Genomic DNA, 21,345 nt, shown 5'->3' with positions numbered 1-21,345 from the left:
CAACACTTATATTAAATTAGCTCGCAATCAGTATTTTATTGCAAATTGATTAGCTAAGGCAATTATTGACAAACATAACTTAGACTTATTCTTCTATTTATCAAGCATCTTAACAAAGTATCTAGAAAGAAACATATAAAGTTGTTATTTATTTATAATTTACTAAAAAATTTATTTCTACTGCTCACTTTTTTATATTGCTTTATAAATATTCTGAAACTTATAAACGACTCGAACATTAGCGATGTAATTATATCTAAAGCTGGCGATATTATCTAAATATTCGGAAGAGGTGTAAGGGAAAGGATGACTGCTCGGAGAGAGGGAATGGTCGCAATTGAAAAGGTGAGTGAGTCAATAAATATATAATTTATTAAATGCAATGATGAAATGGTGTAACAATAGAGGGGCGGGCGAAACGGCGACCGGTGTTGGACGCCGCGAAGACGGACAAGAGATAATACGCCGCCCCCGCCCGGCGCCCTCCCGGAGATCGGAAATATAGATAAAATATTTTCGTTATTATTTACAATATTAGTCGAACGTTAGTCAATAAATAATAAACAGTGGCATAATCCCTTTATTTTAATAATATATAATTTAATTATATATATATATTTATATATATATATATATATATATAATATATTATACGCTTGCGATAATAAAAATATTACAAGAGAGATGGAGCCTTGCCGTTATTCGTTTTTACTAGTAAAATCTAGCACGTACGTGCCCCATATACATCGCCGTCTTCCTCGTTCCAAAACTCTCGACTGATGTCGCGGGTGCGAAATCGATAAATTTAGATACCCTTGCGAGCAAATCCGCGCGATCGTCCGAATTTTGGAACGCGGAAACGGTCGCTTTAGAGCGGATTGATGTCGAAACAGCCGTCGAAACCATCTCACATCAACATTCCGGGGGAGAGAATCGCGCTCTCCCTCCTTCTCTCTCTTGCACTCTCTCTCTCTCTCTCTCTCTCTCTCCCTATCGCGAAAAAAAATCGACGACAGGACTGAACAACGAATGGCAAATCAGCTCGATTCTCGACGTTCTCGCGAGCGAGTGATCCCCGCACCGCGCAGATCGGATTATCACAACGAAAGTACTCGCAGCATACTTGGACGTTATCAATCGAGTCGAGTAAACGAGGGGTTGTGTGCGCGTGTGTACGTGTGTGTGTGTGTGTGTGTGTTTCGGTTGTAGGGTGTTTTATAAGTTGTAACGCCGCCACGCGAGACTACAAGTTGCGTCGTGTGTCAGGATCAGGCAGGCAGCAAGCAGGTACAAAGTGACCGTCTCGACGAAGGAACAATGCGTGTCTCTGGGGTCTTTATAATTGTATTCTATATACGTGTATGTGTGTATGTGTGTGTGTATCCATGTGTGATTCTCTGTATAAACTGTATTTATACATAATTCTCTCGCCTTCTCTCTCTGCTATACGTGCGTGTGTGTGTGTGTACGTGTGTGTGTGTGTGTCTTGCGCGTGATCCTGGATAATCACCGTAACTCCTGCACGTCACCGGGTGACGCTCTGCGTGTTCCTCTCTGTGTCTCCGTGTCTGTACGAACATCGACGGGGCATCGACCCGATCGTTTCGACCCTTTCGACATCGAGTTTGCCAGCCCGCGCCCTCGCCGTTTCCTCCCGCGCCCCCGCCGCATCGCGCGTCGTCGTCGTCGTCGTCGGGGGGGGGGGGGGGGGCGGACGCGCGCGATAAGCCCCGGATGAACCGCGTGCCAGATTTTTTTCGCGTTTTTTGTGTTTTTTTTTCCTTTCTTTTCGTTTTGTAAAAAATATACGGAAGGAGAGCTTCCGCGAGAATATATATATCGGCGAGATATACGCGTCCGAGTCGACGATCGTCGCCGCCCCCCCTCCCCCTCCCCCCTCCTCCCGCGCTCCCTCTCGAAATCTCGATTTTCCGAATTTTGTCGAAGCGCACTTCCGGCTCCCTCGAGAATTCCGGAGATGCGATTTCTCTCGAAACGAGGGCGATTTGGCGGGACGCGTGGCGAGATATCCGGCGGGCTCGCGAAAATTTCGCATAAACGCGCGATGTATCTCGTGCGATTCTGGAGACTTGGACAATTGGAAATATCTCGAATCTATCTCGCGCGAATCTCGATCTCGTTTCCGATTATTTTTTTTTTTCAGTTTTTAAGGAGAGAAATTAATTCTTCTTTAGTTTTTTAATCTCTTTGCGCTTAATAGTCCGCTATTAAATATATACCTACTGATTCGTCTCTGCGTCTAGAGAGTAGTTTGAAAAGTGGCATGAGATAGTGTGTTTGTAGTGTTATAGATTTCTTCTTCTTCTTTTTTTTTTCATTTTATCATTTCCCATCTGTGTTGTATCGAGATTAATTAAGTAATAAAGTTATAATTAATTATTTAATTAATTAATTAAAGTGGCAGCAGTTAGGCCATGCGGCTCCTATCATCTAGTCGTCTTTGACTCTTGGCTTTCTTACGTAGAATTTAAAAATTTTTCTTCTTTTTTTTTTTTTTATTAAACCTCTTTATATTTTGAGAATAATTTGTATTAAATGACTTTATGTTTTTTAAAGTTTATGTATTCTTCGAAGCGCCTATCCTAGCGATGTCTTTTTAATTAAGATTATTTTTTTCAGCGGCCTCCCTCTCTCCCTCCTCCCCCTTTTCCTCCAATCTTCAGCCCAACGAGTACCCCGCTTAGCTTGTTCGTCCTGTACGTGGTTAATTGATGCAAATACGGAGCAATGGCGAAACTGTGGGAAATTCGCGCGGTATCGGCCACCCTCTGTCCGCCGTTCTACGGGTAAAAAATACTGTATTCGACTTGTCTCGTTGAAACCCCGGAATAGCGACAGTGCATTCCGCCCCCGGCGAATTTGCACCGAGGGCCTCGTCTTCTTTCGCCGAGACCGCGCGCCGAGATCGCCGATTCTTTGTCCTTTTTTTTATCCACGAATTCAAAATGTCTAAATTGCCACGCACAACGACAAGCCCGACTGATCTGAAGTATCCCTAACTCGAGACTTTGTCCCTCGTCGTAATCGCGTCTCATTGTCAATGCTCTCGTGCCCGCTACGCTTATAATCGCTAGCACTTATTTATAATTAGATTCTTAAATATGTAATAAGCAAAAATATGAATATATATATATATGTATATATATAATAGTTTTGTGTATATAATAATTATATTATTTTACTCATTTTTTGTTTAAGTATTTCGATAGGATCGTGATTATTTTAATTAATTAACAATGATTAAAAGAGTGTAAGAATTTGTTATCCTTCCTCCTCTCTCCCTCCCCCGCTTTCCTCCCCTCACCCCACCCTTTCCGCGCGCACACCTCTCTCATCATTTTAATAACTAATAACTTTTTAAGCTTAATGGCATGAAAATGCTCGTTGGAATTGACTCGTGTGTACAATATACATGTAAATACACACACACATGTACGTATATATATGTATGTATTTATATTATATATATTGCAATAATATCCCGCCTCGCGCGCTTTGCATCTTACGTCGCACTATTAAATCTCACAACCTGCTGTGATTCTGCGTAATATACCCCAAGAGGAGAGGGTCGATATGGATTAATTACTCTCCCGGAGAAATTCGGCAATTCGAATTCGCAGTGCCCCCTTTGGTTTGCGACGCACACAGAGACTCCTCTGACAGATATATCGCGCGGCGATAATCTCTCGATTCGCCATTCATACATTTGGCTGTTCGGATCTCCGTCCGTCCGTCTGTCTACCTCCGTCTCACGTATCTCAGCGAGAATTGTCGCGTGCAATACACATGGAGACGTACGTGTCCATCTTCCTTTCCCCGTTTCCATTTTTTCCTCCTCTTCTCCGTTTCTTCCTGTCCCCCATTGCGCGGAAATACTTTCTTGGATCACCATTAATTTATCACAATAAACGCTTGTCCTCTCGATCAAAGACTTTGAACGCGGGACAAGTCGCGCGCGAACCGCAATCAACTACGCCCTTAATTAATCGCTAATTATCTTACGCTAGAGAACCTTTAAAAAAATCCCCTATCGGAGAGAGAAACGGTAGGTAGTTTTTGTAACAATGTGTAATCGACTAGCTTACATTCTATAAAGTAACTCTACAAAGTTGATTATACTGTGACTAGCACAGCCCGTGGATGAAGTTGCACCCTTTCGACAAAGGGCCTGTTCAATTTTTTTTTCCTCTTTTCTCTATTTTCTCTTGTTTTAATTCTTCTCGACTCCTCCCCCTTCGCCTCTAGTAGCTACCTCGTTCGTGTGGTACCGCCGCTTTCTCCTCGTCCCGTTTCTCCCCCATTTCCTCTCGCTCCTTTTCTAAAATTCTCTAAAATCAAAGTATAGATTTTTTTTCGCTCACCTTTTCGTGTCTCGAGCAAAATGAATTTCGTACACGAAAGATACCGGTTTCCTGCGACGTAATGAACGTCAGTATTTTCGCACCTAATATGTACAATGGATTCTCGACGCTGCATTATATCACGATTATGATATAGCTGAACGATAAGAAAAATGCGATGTTCAGCTTCGTACGAAGCACTTATAAATTTAATTACTATGTCTCTCGTAAAAATATAAAAAATGGACGCAGACAGATAATACCGATCGAAAATGAAAAACCTAATCTTGTAAAGCGTCAATACTCTAATTGTGTCCCAATTCGTAATTCCAAATATTCAGATTTTTACCTTTGCCCTATATGTGTTCAAGTCTTATTTTTTTTATTCGTCTCGCTATAAAATATAATCCACTATTATTTCTAGACTCGATTTCATGCCACTTTTTTTTGTTCGCTCAATCATCCATCATCGTCAATCGACATTCGTTAACGTCAACCGATTTCGAAGCTTAACATATGCGAATAAATGTATAAAATAAGTTCGGAGAACTTCAAGTTCGCTTTTTTCCTCTTTTTCTTTCCAGTCTCTGTTTTTCATTTACAATTCCAGCCACAGCTTCGTCTAAAAGTCAATTATAGGAATAAACGCGAGAGCAAAAATTGATAAAAGAGTATTAATGAAAGAGAATAGATTATTCTCTACTGCAAGTGAAATTACATGGTGACCGGTAGATGCCAACGCATCGAAAAAATAATCTTTGCTCGAATATTTCTTCATGATAAAAACTATTCTGACGTAAACAGTATAACGCTACGATAATTGACACGAGTCAACAAAATTCTCCAGACAAAGAAAAATTTTAACTGATTGTCTTTATTTTTAAAGTATTTATATATATTTACTTGTAATGTAAAAATTACGATATCGAGATTTATTAATCTAAATTACGATATCGGGATTCATTAATCTAATTTTTTAATACGGATTCAATGTAAAATGCAACATAGAGCGGACACGACATTTAATTTTTAAAACTGTAAACATACAAAATTCGATCAAAATTTATGCATTCCTTATTCCCAAAAAGATTTCGAATTGGAAAAGATTTCGACTAGTGTGTCATGAAAGAAGAAATATGTCGATGGCTGCAAAGAGCCTCGTGTGTGTGTGTGCGAAGAAATATTTCATTTGAGAAAGATCCGTGGATTGATAGAATCTCTACCAGTGGCAAGAAGCTCGCGAGCTATCTGAGTCTACGAAAGCGACAACGATTTTGTGCGATTCAGCTCGATTCATGCGCGCACGTATGCCAATAAAATATCACGGGAACGGTTCGTCGACTTCGATGCTGTCGCAAGGAATCAACGTACGTGCCGGACGTACTTCTCGTCGTTTCTCATGGAGAGACGCGACACGCTCGATAAATCTTACACGTTACAAGCAGAAGATAAAACCGTGTATCCTACAAGTATGCCTGTCGAGTCGATCGATCACGTACGGATTTTGAGCAAATCCATCCCGCGATAGGTCCATCTGATCCGACGCTATTCCGATGCTGGCTCGTGTCGATCGGAGGAGGATACAGGAGCGTGTGGAGAAAATGCGGTAGTAGTGTAAAGATACGTACAAGCGAAACGAACGAGCGATCGAGGATATAAAATGCGGTGCTCCAGGTGCTTAACTCATCAGTGTGAGGGACAAAAGGTCAAAACTATACGAGATAAGACTTTAGATAGATAGATAGATCGATAGATAGATAGATAGATAGATAGATAGATAAGTCAACCACTTTGGGTACGCAAATCAGAGACGCAGAGAATAAAGCGTATCCGTGTCGTGAGCGTCTGGTACCCTTTTTTTCAATAGTTGTAGTCGTAATTGTCGCTAACGATCTCGCACTTCGAGATCGTAGGATGAGGTATGCTCCCCTCAGAGCGTCGCGACGTCTACGATCGTCGTTCATCAACGCTCTCCTTCTTTCTTTCTCTCTATTTGCCTCCTCACCACCGACCGTGTATGTTACTTTGCTACCGAACTGTCGCCATTCTGCGCGCCGTTGGATCGACAGTCAACTAGGTGACCTCCTGGCTGGCGGCTGCTAGGCTGGCCCCTGGGCTAGATGAGGGCGAGCTTTGGAGGACAGCAGCCGCCCGTGAAGTGGCCGCTGGCGGCCTCCCGTTCCCGTTTGCGACGGCCCTGGCGTTCTGCAGTCTAATTCACAAGGCACAGAAACGTAGGCTTTATATAAAATGCGTGTATTCGGGCGTATCGCTCGCGCATAGTGAGTGCATACGTGACACCGAATGACCAGGCAATTTTGTACCGGTAATCAATCAGAGGCAAACAGTCACATCTAAGCGCGTTCCTCGTTCAACACTTTATGCCAACCCGAGTCAACGGACAACCCAAATGTTACGAGCGATCAATATTAATTTATCCCCGGGATATTATTTGCCGAATACACCCACCTTTCAAATGAAAATAATAAATATGTAAACTTGCATGTCGGAATTATTTCTAGATCAACATGTGTGGGAGTTGAATTTTTAATTCAAAAATTGAATTTTTTTTATTTAGCCAAAATAAATATGGATGAGGGCCGAAAAATAAATATAATTGAATTTCGATTCTCTCCTCGCGTGGAACTATGCGCGTTTGAATTTATTCAAAATTATAATAGGCAGCTACGATGGAATACAAATACTAGTTTTTCAATTGTCCACGTATAAATATACGATACATTTGATATATTTATCTTACTGACAAAGTGATGATCGAGGAACTCGGCAATTCTATGTCATTAAGCGACGAATACACGATTTCATTGTACAAAGACAGAGAATATGTATACCGACGAGACATTCAAACAATAAACACGAAGCATCGTCAAACGTGATGTGAGGCACGGTCCCGATAATATAGACATGTAACTCGTTAATTCGTGTGTCGTGAAACAGGGTGCAAATCGAAAACGGAAAGACAGAGAAAGGGAGAAAAAGAAAGAAGAAAAAAAGAGGAAGAGAAAGAAAAGAAAACACGTAACGACAAAAGCATTTAATTCCCTCCGGCACAGAAGAGACAGGAACGAGAGATAAACGAGCACTTGTTTTGCCGAAACGATCGCCCTACTATGAGATACGTTACTTACCGGTCGTGAATCGTCCCACGACAAGCTGCATTAGTGACACACAGAAGAGGGAGACTTTAGAACTTTTAGAACTTGTCTTTTCTTTTTTCGGTACGATAAAGCCTTTCGTGTGCTAACAAGAAGTCTCTACTACGTAACTAATGTGCGTGCACATCGTTGCAACAGGAAATGCAGCACTGTACACACACACATACGGGGATACTAACTTGATCTTGGATTGCCGCATGAACTGCTGGATCTTCCGCGCGGCCTGATGAGCCGCCTGCTGATGGACCGCCTGTTGCCTGATGCTGGTCGAGCCTGGCCGCGCGCGGTAATTTCGATAGTTGTTCTGAATCACCAGAGCTGCCCTCGTCGCTTGCCTGTGACAGAAGATGCGATGTAAAGTCCAGATGTTCAAGAGAAAATAATTTGTCAATAGAGCGTTGCAAGAGGCGATTAGCATACTAAACTTTAATAAAGTAATCGCTATCGTGTACAACAGTTTTAAAAAAGCATCAGTGAATGCGATAAAATAAAAAGGATTCTCTCGAAAGGATAGAAACTTTTTTGTTAAATTAACGCGTTCTTTATTCTTCGACGAGTGATAGGTAAAGTTGGCCGCACGTTCGATATCTTTCGTTACTTCTCCCAACTTGTGTTTCCACGAAGATTCTACAATGATAATGTAGTATAGTCGGCTGATTGTGTCACTAATTTCGGAGACATTACACTGGGAAGTTTGAATCGCTACGTATATAATGCAGCGAACGCGAAGAGAAGGATGAGGAACGAGGGGAACACCGATCTCCATCTTCAACAAAAGTCGTATTAATTTAATGCCAAGTTAATTCTGTATTCAGGCCACCGTAACGAAAGCAGGGAAGTCCGCAAAGTTTCCGAATTATTTACGATGCCAATTAAAAGTTCGCCCCGAGAGAGGAAGAGAAAGAGAGAGAGAGGTACACTAGTCGAACTTTGGTGGCATCAGTCTAATTCAGTCGGAGGTCGTTAAGTTGGCCCACAATGGTACGTCTTGTCTCCCGGTTATTAATTGTCGCTTATTAAGATGTCCTCTTCCCCTCCCCCTCCCTCCCTCGACCAGCGGAATATCGATGGAAATTTAACTTTGTAAGTTCAAAGCTATTTGGCGATGTCTGCGAGATAACAATCTGTCGTACTTAAGAACCTTGAGTTCAACCTGATAACACGCGCTCGCATAAACTTGAACGATCTGTATCTAAATGTTGCATGCATCGCATGAAGTAGCTAATGCTATTATAGTGATTCATTCCGTTCTTAAGAAAAACTTTCCAAATGAAGGAAACATGCAAAAAATGAAAGACAAGTATTGAAATGCGTTAAATAAATCGCTGGCTAATTTGAATATATATGAAAAAAAATATATACGTGAAAAAAGAGATGTAATGTAATAAAAATATAAAACAGAGACCTGCCACAGATTCTCAAAATGCTTTGCAAGCGAGAGTTACCTGTGATAAGCGTACTGTTTATGTCGACGATAGTATTGCTGGATCAGAACGGCAGCGTGCCTCTCGGCCTCCTCTTGCCTCTGACGACCCTTGTAGTTCCTGTACGCCTTCTGGATCATCCTGGCGGCGTGATAGAGCTCCCTTTGCTCGCGATCGGACAACGTCAACCTGCTCAGATCCGCCTCGCTGCCACCGTCACTCGCTGTAGCTGTCAGGGCACCGGAACCGAGCATGCCGTTCAACCTGCGCTCGCCGCCATTCGGCGAATAATATGCATTGTGTGCATTGCCGTTGCTGTCGAGATGCAGTTGCAGCTGCAGAAACTCGCAGAAGTCAGCTGTGGTGGGCGGCGGGGACGGCGAGTCCGGCGTCAGGCAACTGCTGGAGGGACTCGAGGGACTGGCATCAGCGTCGGCATCGGCGTCCGAAATCGAGGCGGCGCCGCCATTGCAGTCGCGATACGAGTCGAACAGCTCGCCGGAATCGAGAGGCTGTAAGCAGGAAGGATTAGCATGGAAATTGAGTTTTACAGGGAGACCCAGACGCTTCGACGTCCCATTTATCGAGGCTCTAATCCGCGCGCTCAAAGTTTTACTCTTAATTATGATTCAGGACGGAATCTAATCATCGTGCTATTCCTTTGATTTCGTAGAAGGTACGAACTTTATACTCTAGAGGGCAAGTTTTAATATCCCAATTAATCATTTGTACAATTTCTTACGTGCGTTTGATTTATTTGGAAATTAAGGGGTAGATTGTAATAAAATATAATTTTTGACATGTAAAATATTTCGATTATTAATAACGGGTGTCTAATACACTTACCATTTGTTCCATCAGAGCATCTTCCAAGGGCGACAGAGGTGCCGTGAGTGGCGGTGGCGAGGAAGAAGACGGAGAATCACCCTCCGCCCTCTTGATCCTTTCCGGTAGCGCCGCTATAATTTGCTCTGCCAATGTCAGCACCCTTGCGTCTTCCTCCCCTATAAAAAGGAATCACCACCCTAGCCAAACTCGAAAAGTTCGTGGTGGCAGGCCGCCGAAATCACATCGATCACAACACCGACAGTTTAAAAGCCGTGAGCGTGTTCTACGATCCATCGGGATGCTGTCGTAACGTCAGACTAAAATGCTTAACACCAACAAGTGTACCGCTACGACACGAATTGACAACTCGAATTAGACAAGTCACCGGTGAATAATAATGCTTTTCTACTCGTTGAAAGTCTTTTTAAGATAACCTGAGGCAGCCCAGCTGTGCGACACGTCCACATCGATCAGTCGAACAGATCGCGCGTCTGTTCAAGTATGTAGTTTATATAATTGCTACTGCCGTTTTTAAAAATTGCACGCATTCGAGTTTATCGTCGTTCCAGAACAGGCTTCGATAGCCAGACAATAGGCAGTGGCTAAGAAAGTTAGATATTATACAGCGATTCATTTAACACCAGCAGTTACGAAGGCCAAGCAACACCAAATATTTATCAAGCTGTAAGAGTTCAGAAGAGTTAGAGAAGGCAGCGTGATTGCCGACCGCACACACACACAGAGAGAAAGAGAACACTGTTGTACGCGTATATGTGTGTTCGTGTAAAAAGTGTATGTATGTGTGTCTGCGAACAAGGGACGCAGCTAGGATCTCTACGCAATCCGCGTAATTGTAGTAGTATATACGTCTAGGCCGATCTGTTCTATCGGTAGTGTGTCACAGAGAACAGACAGAGTTACATGGATAGTTTTTACAGACAGGCAGACAGACAGACAAATAGAAGAGGAAAACGAGGAAGGTACGGACCTACGGTCTCCTGAGGGGTCGGAGCGCTCTCCATTCCCTGTTCGCTGAGGCCTAACGACGACTCATCCTCTTGCAACAATTCCATGTTGTCCAGCAGCGGCGAGCCACCTGTGTGTTTTTCGATAAACCCCACTTAATGCTAATAGACGTTGCCTAATTTATTACGCTCGCATGATTTACGGCCTTTTTGTGACTCTACTTTTACTGGGTGAGGGAAAGAGGAGGGAAGAGGAAGAATATATAGTGGCGCTAGAGGCTAACGGAAAAGGGAAAAAGTGTGAATATACGTGTATTGATACGTGAATGTGTATGTGTCTTTGTATGTGCGCGTGTATACGGAAGAGAGGGCAGTATAATAGCAAACGAAACTAACACAACGCCAGATCGAGACCGCTGTCTTGAGATGGCCTCCTGGGGCTAGGGCTGGCGGGTCGCAAGAAGAGCCTCTCGTCTTGCCTTCGGGCTTCGAGCTGATTCAGTTCTTCGGAGATTGCCGCGTGACCGTTTTCTGCGGCCAGTTCAGTCGCTGTTCTATTCTGACAGTCCCTCACGCGAAGCGCCATAGCATTCCATCTACGAAAGGCACGGTGTCAACGAGAAACACTTGTTAAAAATCACTTTAATGGTGTGTAAAACTATTGCAAGCCGCACAAATTGCAATTTTTGTCGTAAATCCATAGTTTATTATTATTCATAAGTAACATTAAATGTTGTTCCAGGACGAATATGACTTTTTTACGAACCTGTAAAGAATTCTGGCGGTGTCGGCATGTCCTGCCGCGCAAGCCCAAGCAAGTGGCGTGAGACCGGCGCTATCCTGCCTGAGAGCATCGACTTCGGCATCCAAAACGCTACTAGGATTTTCCGCTCTCCAGTGAAGGAGTGCACAGGCTAACCTGGAGTATCCCAATCCGGCCGCCAGATGCAGAAGGGTAGGCCCACCGGATTGAAGAGGTTCCGCTCCAGCTCGCCAAGGACGGACAACAGCATCCTGCAATTTTATAATTTATTAAATTATACTTATCGTGTTTAAAACTAAAATTAGAATTTAATCATCGAGAATGTGGAATAATCCTTAAGATACCTGGCAATAAGCAACCAGTCGCTCTTCCAGATGTGCTGCGGGAGATGGCGGACCGGGACCTTGCAAACGGGCCTCGACGTCCGCAAGGCGATCCAGCAGAGCTTTCTCTGGGCTAGGTTCGCTCGTCGGCGCTCTACGATATTCAAAGGCAACGCTGTCGGACACGACAAAACCGTCGCACGCCACCTGGAGGGACGCTATTCCTGGTGCGTGCGCCGGACATCGACAGCGCAATACACCCGGTTGCACGAGGCACGCCTCAACCGGTTCCGCGTCGAAAAGTACCGAATATGATTGAGAACCACTACCGCCGGTCCATGGACCAGCAACTAATACCTAGAGAATGTTATAAAATAAATTTAGGATAATTCGCGTGTGAATATATTGTATTTTCTCTTTCTTTTCAAATATTTAATTAATTATATCTTTTGTAAAAGTTTAATATAAAATTTTTAATTTAATTTAAATTAAATTTTTAATTTAATTTCAAATATTGGAAATGGATGTACTCACTTTTACACCACCCTCGGTGTAACTCCATTCAGGACTATACTCTGCAATATGGACGGTTGTACCAGGATGACATCCGACGTCGTTCTCGGGACCACCTCGCTGTTCCTCGTGCTTCGTTTGATCGGCCTCGAAGTCGTGCAGCTCTGGCAAATCGCCGAACACGTCGAACGCGTCTAGATTGACCAGCACGTCGTCCGACGAGTCGATAAAGTCCATCGGATTGATCATGCTGTTATCCGCCGGCGACGGCGACGGTGATGGGGGTACCATATTAGCCGACAATGTCTTCTGAATGTCCTCCTGACTCAGATCCAACGTTTCGGCGAAATCGGTCACCTCGGAGCCGGAACCGCCGATCGGTAGAGATTGCACGCCGGATCTGTCCATGTTTTCCTGTGCCTCGATCTCTTGTTGCGTCTGCTGCTCTCGATCTACGCTGGTCTGCGGCACGAGTTGTTGTTCCGTGACCTGTTGCATCTCTACCTGCTGTTGCTGCTGCTGCTGCTGTTGCGATTGCTGCTGCTGCTGTTGTTGCGGCTGCTGTTGAGGTTGCTGTTGCTGCTGTTGCTGCTGATGATGATATGGTTGACTGTTGAGTATCAGAAGACCACCACCGCCTTGGATTTGTTGCAAACTTAAAACTAGAGGAGCCGGCTGTTGGCTCTGAGTGGAATGGGAATGTCTTGAATACACACGGGGAGCCGGAGCCGCTGTCGTCGACGGTTGCTGACCTCCCGTTGTCGAAGAGACCTATTTCAAGTAATAATATATTGTGAAACTGACTTAATTATACATATGAAACGATAATAAACATATTAAACGATAATGTTATTGAAAACTTTCAATGTAAAAAATTTTAAATTATTAAGAAATAATTTATTAAATATTTACGAGTTATAAATTATCGTAAATTCCATGGAAATTAATATTTATCTCGACACATGGAAAGTTTAACGTAATACCTGATTGTCGGGCGTAAGTCTCCTAGGTGCGAGTTGAGTGCTGCTGGTGGAGGAAGTAGAAGATGCCCTCTGCCTGTCGAGCAGCTGAGAGACTATCATGTCGACGGGATGGTTCGAGTGTTGCGTGAGATGAGGATTGTTTGGATCATCATCTCCGCCGAGGAACATGGGCCTTAATTGAGACGCGAGCTCGTCTCGCGTCCATTCCTTCTTGTCTGGCGGCAGCGCAAGACAGGGTGGCAGGGCCGCCAGCTTCGCATCACCGTCCGGATAAGGAACGTTCAGATAATGGACGAGAACAACGTCCGGATTCTGTAGCAGCCAGTAACACCGGCGATGAAACGTCGGAAGGATAGCCGAGTGCACGTAACAGCCGTAGATGCACTCGACTCCCTGGACCTGTAATTAAATTGTCACGTATAGTGGAATCCAGCAGCAATTTTTTGCAAGATTTTCCCACGTCGATTTTAATAGTAAAGTTTTAACGAGCATTGAAATAACTATTATTATTCATCAATTTTTTAGAGATATAAATATATATTATATATGTATATAATATATTTTTATATCTTTTTCATTTTAAATTTACCTTCAGTTTCATGTGATCCTCCCGTGTAGTCTTTCCATCTTTTCTCTTCTTCCAGCAATAACCATCTCGTCGGTAGCGTACTTTCTTTCTCGAGTACAGTAACATCGAACCACTTCGTGGTCGTACTTTTACCTCCCGACTTTGCCATTCGGCGTGTCTCTGAAAACTGATCAGGATGGCGGCGATTTCCTAAAAATAAAATAATAAAAATGCATACGATATACTTTGACGTATAATTCCGGTAATATATAATATGTCACCGTATTTTTTATATTATTATTATTTATATTATTAATATTTATATTATTAATATATTATCACATACATATGATAATGCATTTAATTTAGTCATCTGATTAAATTAAATGCATGATTATTTATGCGCATTGATTAATTATTAAAGCAAAAGATATTAAAATAAAACTACTAATGCGAAATAAAAACTTAAATAATAATCTGTGGAATATACTTTAAATATTTCCGCTGACATTGCTTTTCTTAAAGATTTGGCTTCTGTCCGAAGATCGCGCCGACATATCTCTGATCTATCTGCGCTTTCATCTTTAAAGAAACAGAATCACAACTAGTCGCAAACGATCATTGAACTGTAAAGTCAGTCATAAATTTGCATGGACGTATTGAAAAGTGTATTTTTATAGTGAATTTTAAATGTAGACAGTACTTTTATTTATACGATTTTTTAAGAGAATATTTTATTCATGGCAATATTGATGTATCAATATATTATTTACCGGCATTTCTTATTTATACAATAATCTGATAGTATTTAATTATAAAACAATCGTGTTAAAAAAAACTCACACATCGATTTAAAAAAAAAACAAAATAATAAAAATGAAACACAAATTTCGCACACATTGAAAAGGAAAAATTCTACTATTTATGCATGTCGATTGTATCTATCGTGAATGTAATCAACAAGTCGGGGAGGCAAATAAATTATTCTTAATCTCGAATCTTTGAATAAAATAAATTTCCCTCTCTGAGAAGAAAATACGCGATTTCCCTCTTTTTCGACTACTTCGGATCAAAAATGCTTAACATGATGAATAATTCAGTAGAAACACATACGGTACACGCGCCGACGTACTTGCCGTATGAAAAATGGAGAAACTGTCTTCGGGTCGGATATCTTATCCGTATACCTTACATCTCATGCGTGATACGACTGGTAGGGACGCGAGATACGTGCATGTGTGCATGTTTGCGTACATACATTCGCATTTACATCGCCACTAACAATAACAGCGCCATTATATTACAGTTCATTATTGATTTCTGCCGCGAGGAACCCCCCGCTCGGCGTGTAATTTTAAGCGCGATAGAGTATACGGCATTATTAAAGGAGGAAGTAACGCCAGTTGAAACGTTAAAAAAAAGCGCAATTATATCGTGCGCGGAGGGCGAGGGGGGGGGGGGGATTTTTGATGCCGCGATATCTCGCCCGTAATCCTCGCTCATTCTCCCTTCGTCATTCGACCTTACGTATCCGACACAACATGACACGCAACAATCGGCACTTCGCGCGATGCGCATAATCAGAATATGAAAATGCAAAAAATTACCACACTTCTATAAATATTCGCGGTGCCGACGATGCGATGCTTATCGGCAATTCAGGCTACTTGAGGACATAAAAGAAGAAAGACGTCCCGGTGTGCGCGGGAAAAAAATTCAACACCCCAAGGCGCGGTAAATAGGTGGCCAGGAGCGCGCGCGCGCGACACGCGACCTAACGTGCAATAATGCAAATCGAATAATGCACGTGGCCGATCTGACCGATCCGAGGAATTTAACAATGGCTGGCGGCGAGATATATAGGCGCCCCGGGTGATTTCGTCGAGACCATTAGTAGAGTTGACGATGACAGTGAAAAAAGACGAGTAAAAATAGCAACGAGTCGCTCGATAATAATTTGCCCGAGAGAAATTGATTGAATTAATTATACATCCTGATAATGTGTCCAGAAAATTATAATTGTACATTTTGCGCATTTTGAATAATTAAAATGAGAATTCAATTTAATATACTATTTATACAGGAAAAATATAGATGTCCTATCATTTCGAGGCCATTAGTAAAATTTCTCAAGACGATGAAAAAAACGAAGCAAAAAAAACAGAGACTTTCGCGGTAATAATTTGGTGGACATGATTGCAATTGATTGAATTGATTATACATCCTGATAATGTGTCCAGAAAATTATAATTGTACATTTTGCGCATTTTGAATAATTAGAATGAGAATTCAATTTAATATACTATTTATACAGGAAAAATATAGGTATCCTATCATTTCGAGGCCATTAGTAAAATTTCTCAAGACGATGAAAAAAACGAAGCAAAAAAACAGAGACTTTCGCGGTAATAATTTGGTGGACATGATTGCAATTGATTGAATTGATTATACATCTTGATAATGTGTCCAGAAAATTATAATTGTACATTTTGCGCATTTTGAATAATTAGAATGAGAATTCAATTTAATATACTATTTATACAGGAAAAATATAGATGTCCTATCATTTCGAGACCATTAGTAAAATTTCTCAAGACGATGAAAAAAACGAAGCAAAAAAACAATGAGACTTTCGCGGTAATAATTTGGTGGACATGATTGCAATTGATTGAATTGATTATACATCCTGATAATGTGTCCAGAAAATTATAATTGTACATTTTGCGCATTTTGAATAATTAAAATGAGAATTCAATTTAATATACTATTTATACAGGAAAAATATAGGTATCTTATCATTTCGAGGCCATTAGTAAAATTTTTCAAGACGATGAAAAAAACGAAGCAAAAAAAACAGAGACTTTCGCGGTAATAATTTGGTGGACATGATTGCAATTGATTGAATTGATTATACATCCTGATAATGTGTCCAGAAAATTATAATTGTACATTTTGCGTATTTTGAATAATTAAAATGAGAATTCAATTTAATATACTATTTATACAGGAAAAATATAGATGTCCTATCATTTCGAGGCCATTAGTAAAATTTCTCAAGACGATGACGATGAAAAAACGAAACAAAAAAGCAGAAACTTTCGCGGTAATAATTTGGTGGGGATGATTGCAATTGATTGAATTAATTATACATCCTGATGATACGTACAGAAAATTATAATTGTATATTTCGCGCATTTTGAATAATTAAAGTGAGAATTCAATTTAATATACTATTTATACAGGAAAAATATAGGTGTCCTAACATTTCGAGGCCATTAGTAAAATTTCCCAAGACGATGACGATGAAAAAATGAAGCAAAAAAGCAACGAGACTTTCGCGGTAATAATTTGGTGATTGAAATTGATTGAATTAATTATACATTCTGATGATAGCTACAGAAAATTATAATTGTATTTCGCGTATTTTGTATAATTAAAATAAATTCGATTTAATACATCATTTACACAAACGGAAAGATATCGTGCGTCATAGCATTAGTGTGTATGTGCTTGCTTAATATTGTTGTGTCGTTAGAGGATAATGTAGGCGAACGAAATAAATGTACGCAATTCTCGCGATATTCTAATCAAGCGAGTTTGCCTTCAACTTCTGCTGGAAGTATAAAACGACCGCGAGAAAGTGCACGGCCACCTCGACGAATCTAAATATAATAACGTAATAAAGCGCTTCTCCTAAAAATTCTCTTCCGATTCAATTTTGCTGATTTGGCAGCGTGCCCTGTGCATTTCTACGAGAAGAAAGGGAGAGAGAGGGGGTTGTAGAACGTTACTAAATATGCATATCACCCGGAATATGTATCGCGCTCCTCACGAAGATTACTATCATACGTCATTAGAGCCTTTGTCAGAAACACCACACCAAATTCCACCCCCTCCCTATCGTAGGGGTTATCTCTCTCTGTCACTATATCCATTAAATTTCTTGGCCGTGATCTCGGTTTCGCGTCGAATCATATAGATCAGATGTATCTGGGGCGCAATATTTTGGGCGGGATAACATCTTATAATTTTATCCCCAACGCATCTCTATTATTTATTCAAGAATAGGAGACGCGAAAATTCAAATTCTGCCCATGTAAAACAATGATAAATTGTAATTTTTTTTTACAATCGTGTACTTAGCTGTACGCACGTATGCATGAACGAGGCATTTGACAACCGAAATGTGAATTGCAAGTGCGAGCATTCATCACGTAGGTTGGAATGGCTGCGGTCCGCGTTTCTACATGAAGCAACATCTATCCGCATCCAAGTACAAATTAAATTCCCGCGAGATTCTGCGGCTATCTTCCACGCGATATTGAGGATAACCCGAATACCATACGACACTAGCACAGGGCAGACACGTTGCTCGAGCAACGTATCTTGCGTACATTTTGCAATGACAGCTTTTGATTTGGGCCTACGCTCTCTTGAATCGAAGCCACATGCTATTCATTTTAGATTAGATAGACCTCAGGAATTGGATTCCCAGGATGAATATGATCGCGTAGACATCGTTAAAGACGTGCGACTAGATTTAAAGAAAAAAGGACACATATTTATGTTTATATTATTTTTGTCTACCGAATTTTATTCGAGCGATATTTGCAATTTTATCTTGTCTTACAAAATTTGGGATCGTAATTTTCATCGTCTTATATTGGATAATTGCATTTGTAACATTTGAAATAATTTACGCGAAGATATTCTTGTCAGAAGAGTGACATATATAGGTTTAATGATGTGCATGTTGCGCTAATATATTAGCTTGTACGGAGGACAAGCGAATTACTAATCCAGAATATATCTTTCCAAATGTTAATCACTGCGAATTCGTCTATTTAATACATTTTCGTGTCTCATGGATTTGCCTTCAACTTTCGAAAGGTCCTCGGGCTTGATAATAAATATTCTCGTGGCCTCGATAATAAATATTCCCGACGACGCGACGGTGGCAAAAATCAAAGGAAGAGCGAGGATAACGGCAGCTATACAAGGTAGTTTACATCTAATAATATAATGAAAATAATAACGGCGTAATAACGGTAATAATAATAGTAATAGTACTGCTATTATAATAATGCTGCGCATGAGAAAATGGTATAATTTTACTGCTCTCACGCGTTATACCTTCAACTCGTAAAGAATTATTATTTAGCGAAAGAGCATAATTGTTATCATTCAACGAGGGGATGCAATAATACATTAAATCAATAAGACACACATAATAAATCAAATAAGCAAGGGTTATTTCAGCGAAATTAAAATGAGGCGTGTAAGGAAGTTTCTCTTTTTTTTCGATTACATTATCTATTCTGGGGCACTTTATATAGCGAGATCTGTCGAGGAGAAAGCGTATGAAAATAGGATGTGTGGGAGACCGATGATGACTTCGCGGCCATTAGACGGGCTGGCTACCGACAGCGGGCCTAGATAAAGCCCCCGCGTTGTAGTGATTTACAACTGGTTAATTGATCATTTGCATTCTGGCGAGGATGCCTCGTGCCACCAATGTACGTCGTACGCCAACGGAGACCAAAACTCGCGCGACCTCGGCTTTACCGAGCATTCATGCATCTCTTCGTTACAACTTCCCCGCATGCCGTTACGTCCATTTGCCTTGATTAATCGCGGAGGGTGTCCGGGCAAAAATTAGGTTAAGCTACCAGGCGAGCTCTATCACGAGCTCACGCGCGGTCTTTGCTCATACGTCGATTAATACCATACATCACATGTTAACGCCTACAGTGCATCGTTTGTCGAGATGTTATTTTTCTTTTTATCGGAAAACATGATTTTTTCTAAGATATAAATATGTTGTTTGTTTATTCAGAAACAGAATTACAGCAGTGTATTATTTATATTTGCCATAATAATATCTTGTATGATGCAAGTAGCAAGAATTAATTTGTCAGAATTACAAACTGTAGTTTCTCTTATCTTAACATTAAATGCGATCTCAATATTAATTATGTACTTTCAAAACCCGAAAGATATATTTTGATTTGTGTAATATCTGTATTTTAAGTCCACTTAAATGATATACGCGACAAAATTCAAGAGAGAAATCTATTTATAATTTCATGTCGTGCACATCTTCTCTGATATCTTAGTATATATTTTATATATGTATATAAATATTTTATTTTCTCAAATATCTCTTTACATTATGCATGATTTTTTATGCGACGTATAAAATTATAGATAAATAAAATTTCGAATTGTAGATAAATATAATAATCCGAATTTAGTTATGAATTACACATAAATCGTAAATGTAGTGCGCTTAAATTTTATTAAGACGGTCATTTAACATTAATATCGTGATAATAAAAATCAGAGGATGTTTTTTCTGATAGTATAATATCCCTCCTATTTTCCCAACAAGATTTTTCGCATAATAATACTCGAGGAACATATGGTCCGTTAATAATAAATTCTGTGAGATTCCTTGCAAATTCCGGTGCTCACTTGTATATTTTCCGGTATGTGTTGCGTTTTGTGGTCGTGAAATAGGTCAAGCAGCGCATGGAATATTTTAGCTTATGATATTCTCACATATGCATACGTGACAAAAGAAACTCATAAAATATAAACGCGATTATCGATTACGAATTACGACGACAGAGAAATTAGCTCTCGGAAAAAGCGGCCTTTTATACAAATACTTGTGTTGTAAACGTGCGCAAATTTAAGCATTGCACAAATTTTAATAATTTGTTTGCGTAAATAAATAATGAGTGTTATTTTAACAAAATCGCTATAAAATCCGTTCTGTCATTATAAAAATATCACATCAAAATCTTGCAAAAAAATATATGTTTTCTGTTAATATAAATTATTCTTTTACCTAAAATCTTTATTTCTACTTCTTTATTTTTGTTCTAATATTTAATCATTATTTATCATTTCTCACACAAAAACTAATTAATACGATAAAATTTCGATTTTGATTAATTATACGTCAAGTATTGATATCTTTGATAGTGTTTCTTTAGATGTACAGACAAAAGAGAGCTACGTAGGATCATTAAGCAAAAATTATTGATTTTCAGAAATGCGATGAAAGAAAACGGCAATGGATTCCTAGCTTAACGGGTACATAAACGTAACACTTTCTGTCTCATGTGTTACCGGAAGAGATGTATTCTCCCTGATTTACGAATGCAAAAGGAGCGATAAATCGAGTCTCCTTCCGTCGCCGGGAACGAACATGGTGCGTCCTTTCTACGTTCGTAATTCACGCCCACGAATATCGGAATTCTGTCGATAAATCGTCTCTTTCAACAGAGAAAACCTTAAATAAAAGCAAACTTTTCAATTAAAAAATAAATATTTCGATCCCGACAATACATATATATTTAATATTTCGCCAAAAGACATATATTTTTTTTATTTATTTCAAATTTATCTCTCAAAGAGATCTATAATAGCGTTT

General features: G+C 40.3%; 1 protein-coding gene across 10 annotated transcripts in view; it reads right to left on the bottom strand.

The window, feature by feature from the left end:
* Positions 1 to 354: 354 nt before the first annotated feature.
* The window catches only part of Camta (Calmodulin-binding transcription activator), a 54,311-nt gene continuing 33,320 nt past the window's right edge, over positions 355 to 21,345 (bottom strand). For 5 of the 10 annotated variants that reach the window (XM_083083601.1, XM_083083598.1, XM_083083605.1 and 2 more), the window contains 11 exons: positions 13,926 to 14,114; positions 13,337 to 13,735; positions 12,375 to 13,124; positions 11,862 to 12,197; positions 11,521 to 11,768; positions 11,151 to 11,350; positions 10,778 to 10,885; positions 9,808 to 9,965; positions 8,983 to 9,473; positions 7,717 to 7,872; positions 355 to 6,573 (listed from right to left, as the gene is read on the bottom strand). In XM_083083601.1, coding sequence (XP_082939727.1) covers positions 6,435 to 6,573; positions 7,717 to 7,872; positions 8,983 to 9,473; positions 9,808 to 9,965; positions 10,778 to 10,885; positions 11,151 to 11,350; positions 11,521 to 11,768; positions 11,862 to 12,197; positions 12,375 to 13,124; positions 13,337 to 13,735; positions 13,926 to 14,114 — 3,174 coding nt within the window. In that variant the 3' untranslated portion in view covers positions 355 to 6,434. Of the gene's footprint in view, positions 6,574 to 7,510; positions 7,536 to 7,716; positions 7,873 to 8,982; positions 9,474 to 9,807; positions 9,966 to 10,777; positions 10,886 to 11,150; positions 11,351 to 11,520; positions 11,769 to 11,861; positions 12,198 to 12,374; positions 13,125 to 13,336; positions 13,736 to 13,925; positions 14,115 to 14,394; positions 14,487 to 21,345 lie in introns of all 10 variants that reach the window. The other 5 variants (XM_083083607.1, XM_083083608.1, XM_083083603.1 and 2 more) reach the window with 4 other exon arrangements.

The sequence above is a fragment of the Camponotus vicinus genome, unplaced genomic scaffold (genome assembly GCF_025532165.1).
Source record: "Camponotus vicinus isolate PSW18456_S1 unplaced genomic scaffold, iyCamVici1.0 SCAF_12, whole genome shotgun sequence".
Taxonomy (NCBI): domain Eukaryota; kingdom Metazoa; phylum Arthropoda; class Insecta; order Hymenoptera; family Formicidae; genus Camponotus; species Camponotus vicinus.
The sequence above is the reverse complement of the archived record's forward strand: the minus strand, read 5'-3'. Positions and strand labels throughout refer to the sequence as shown.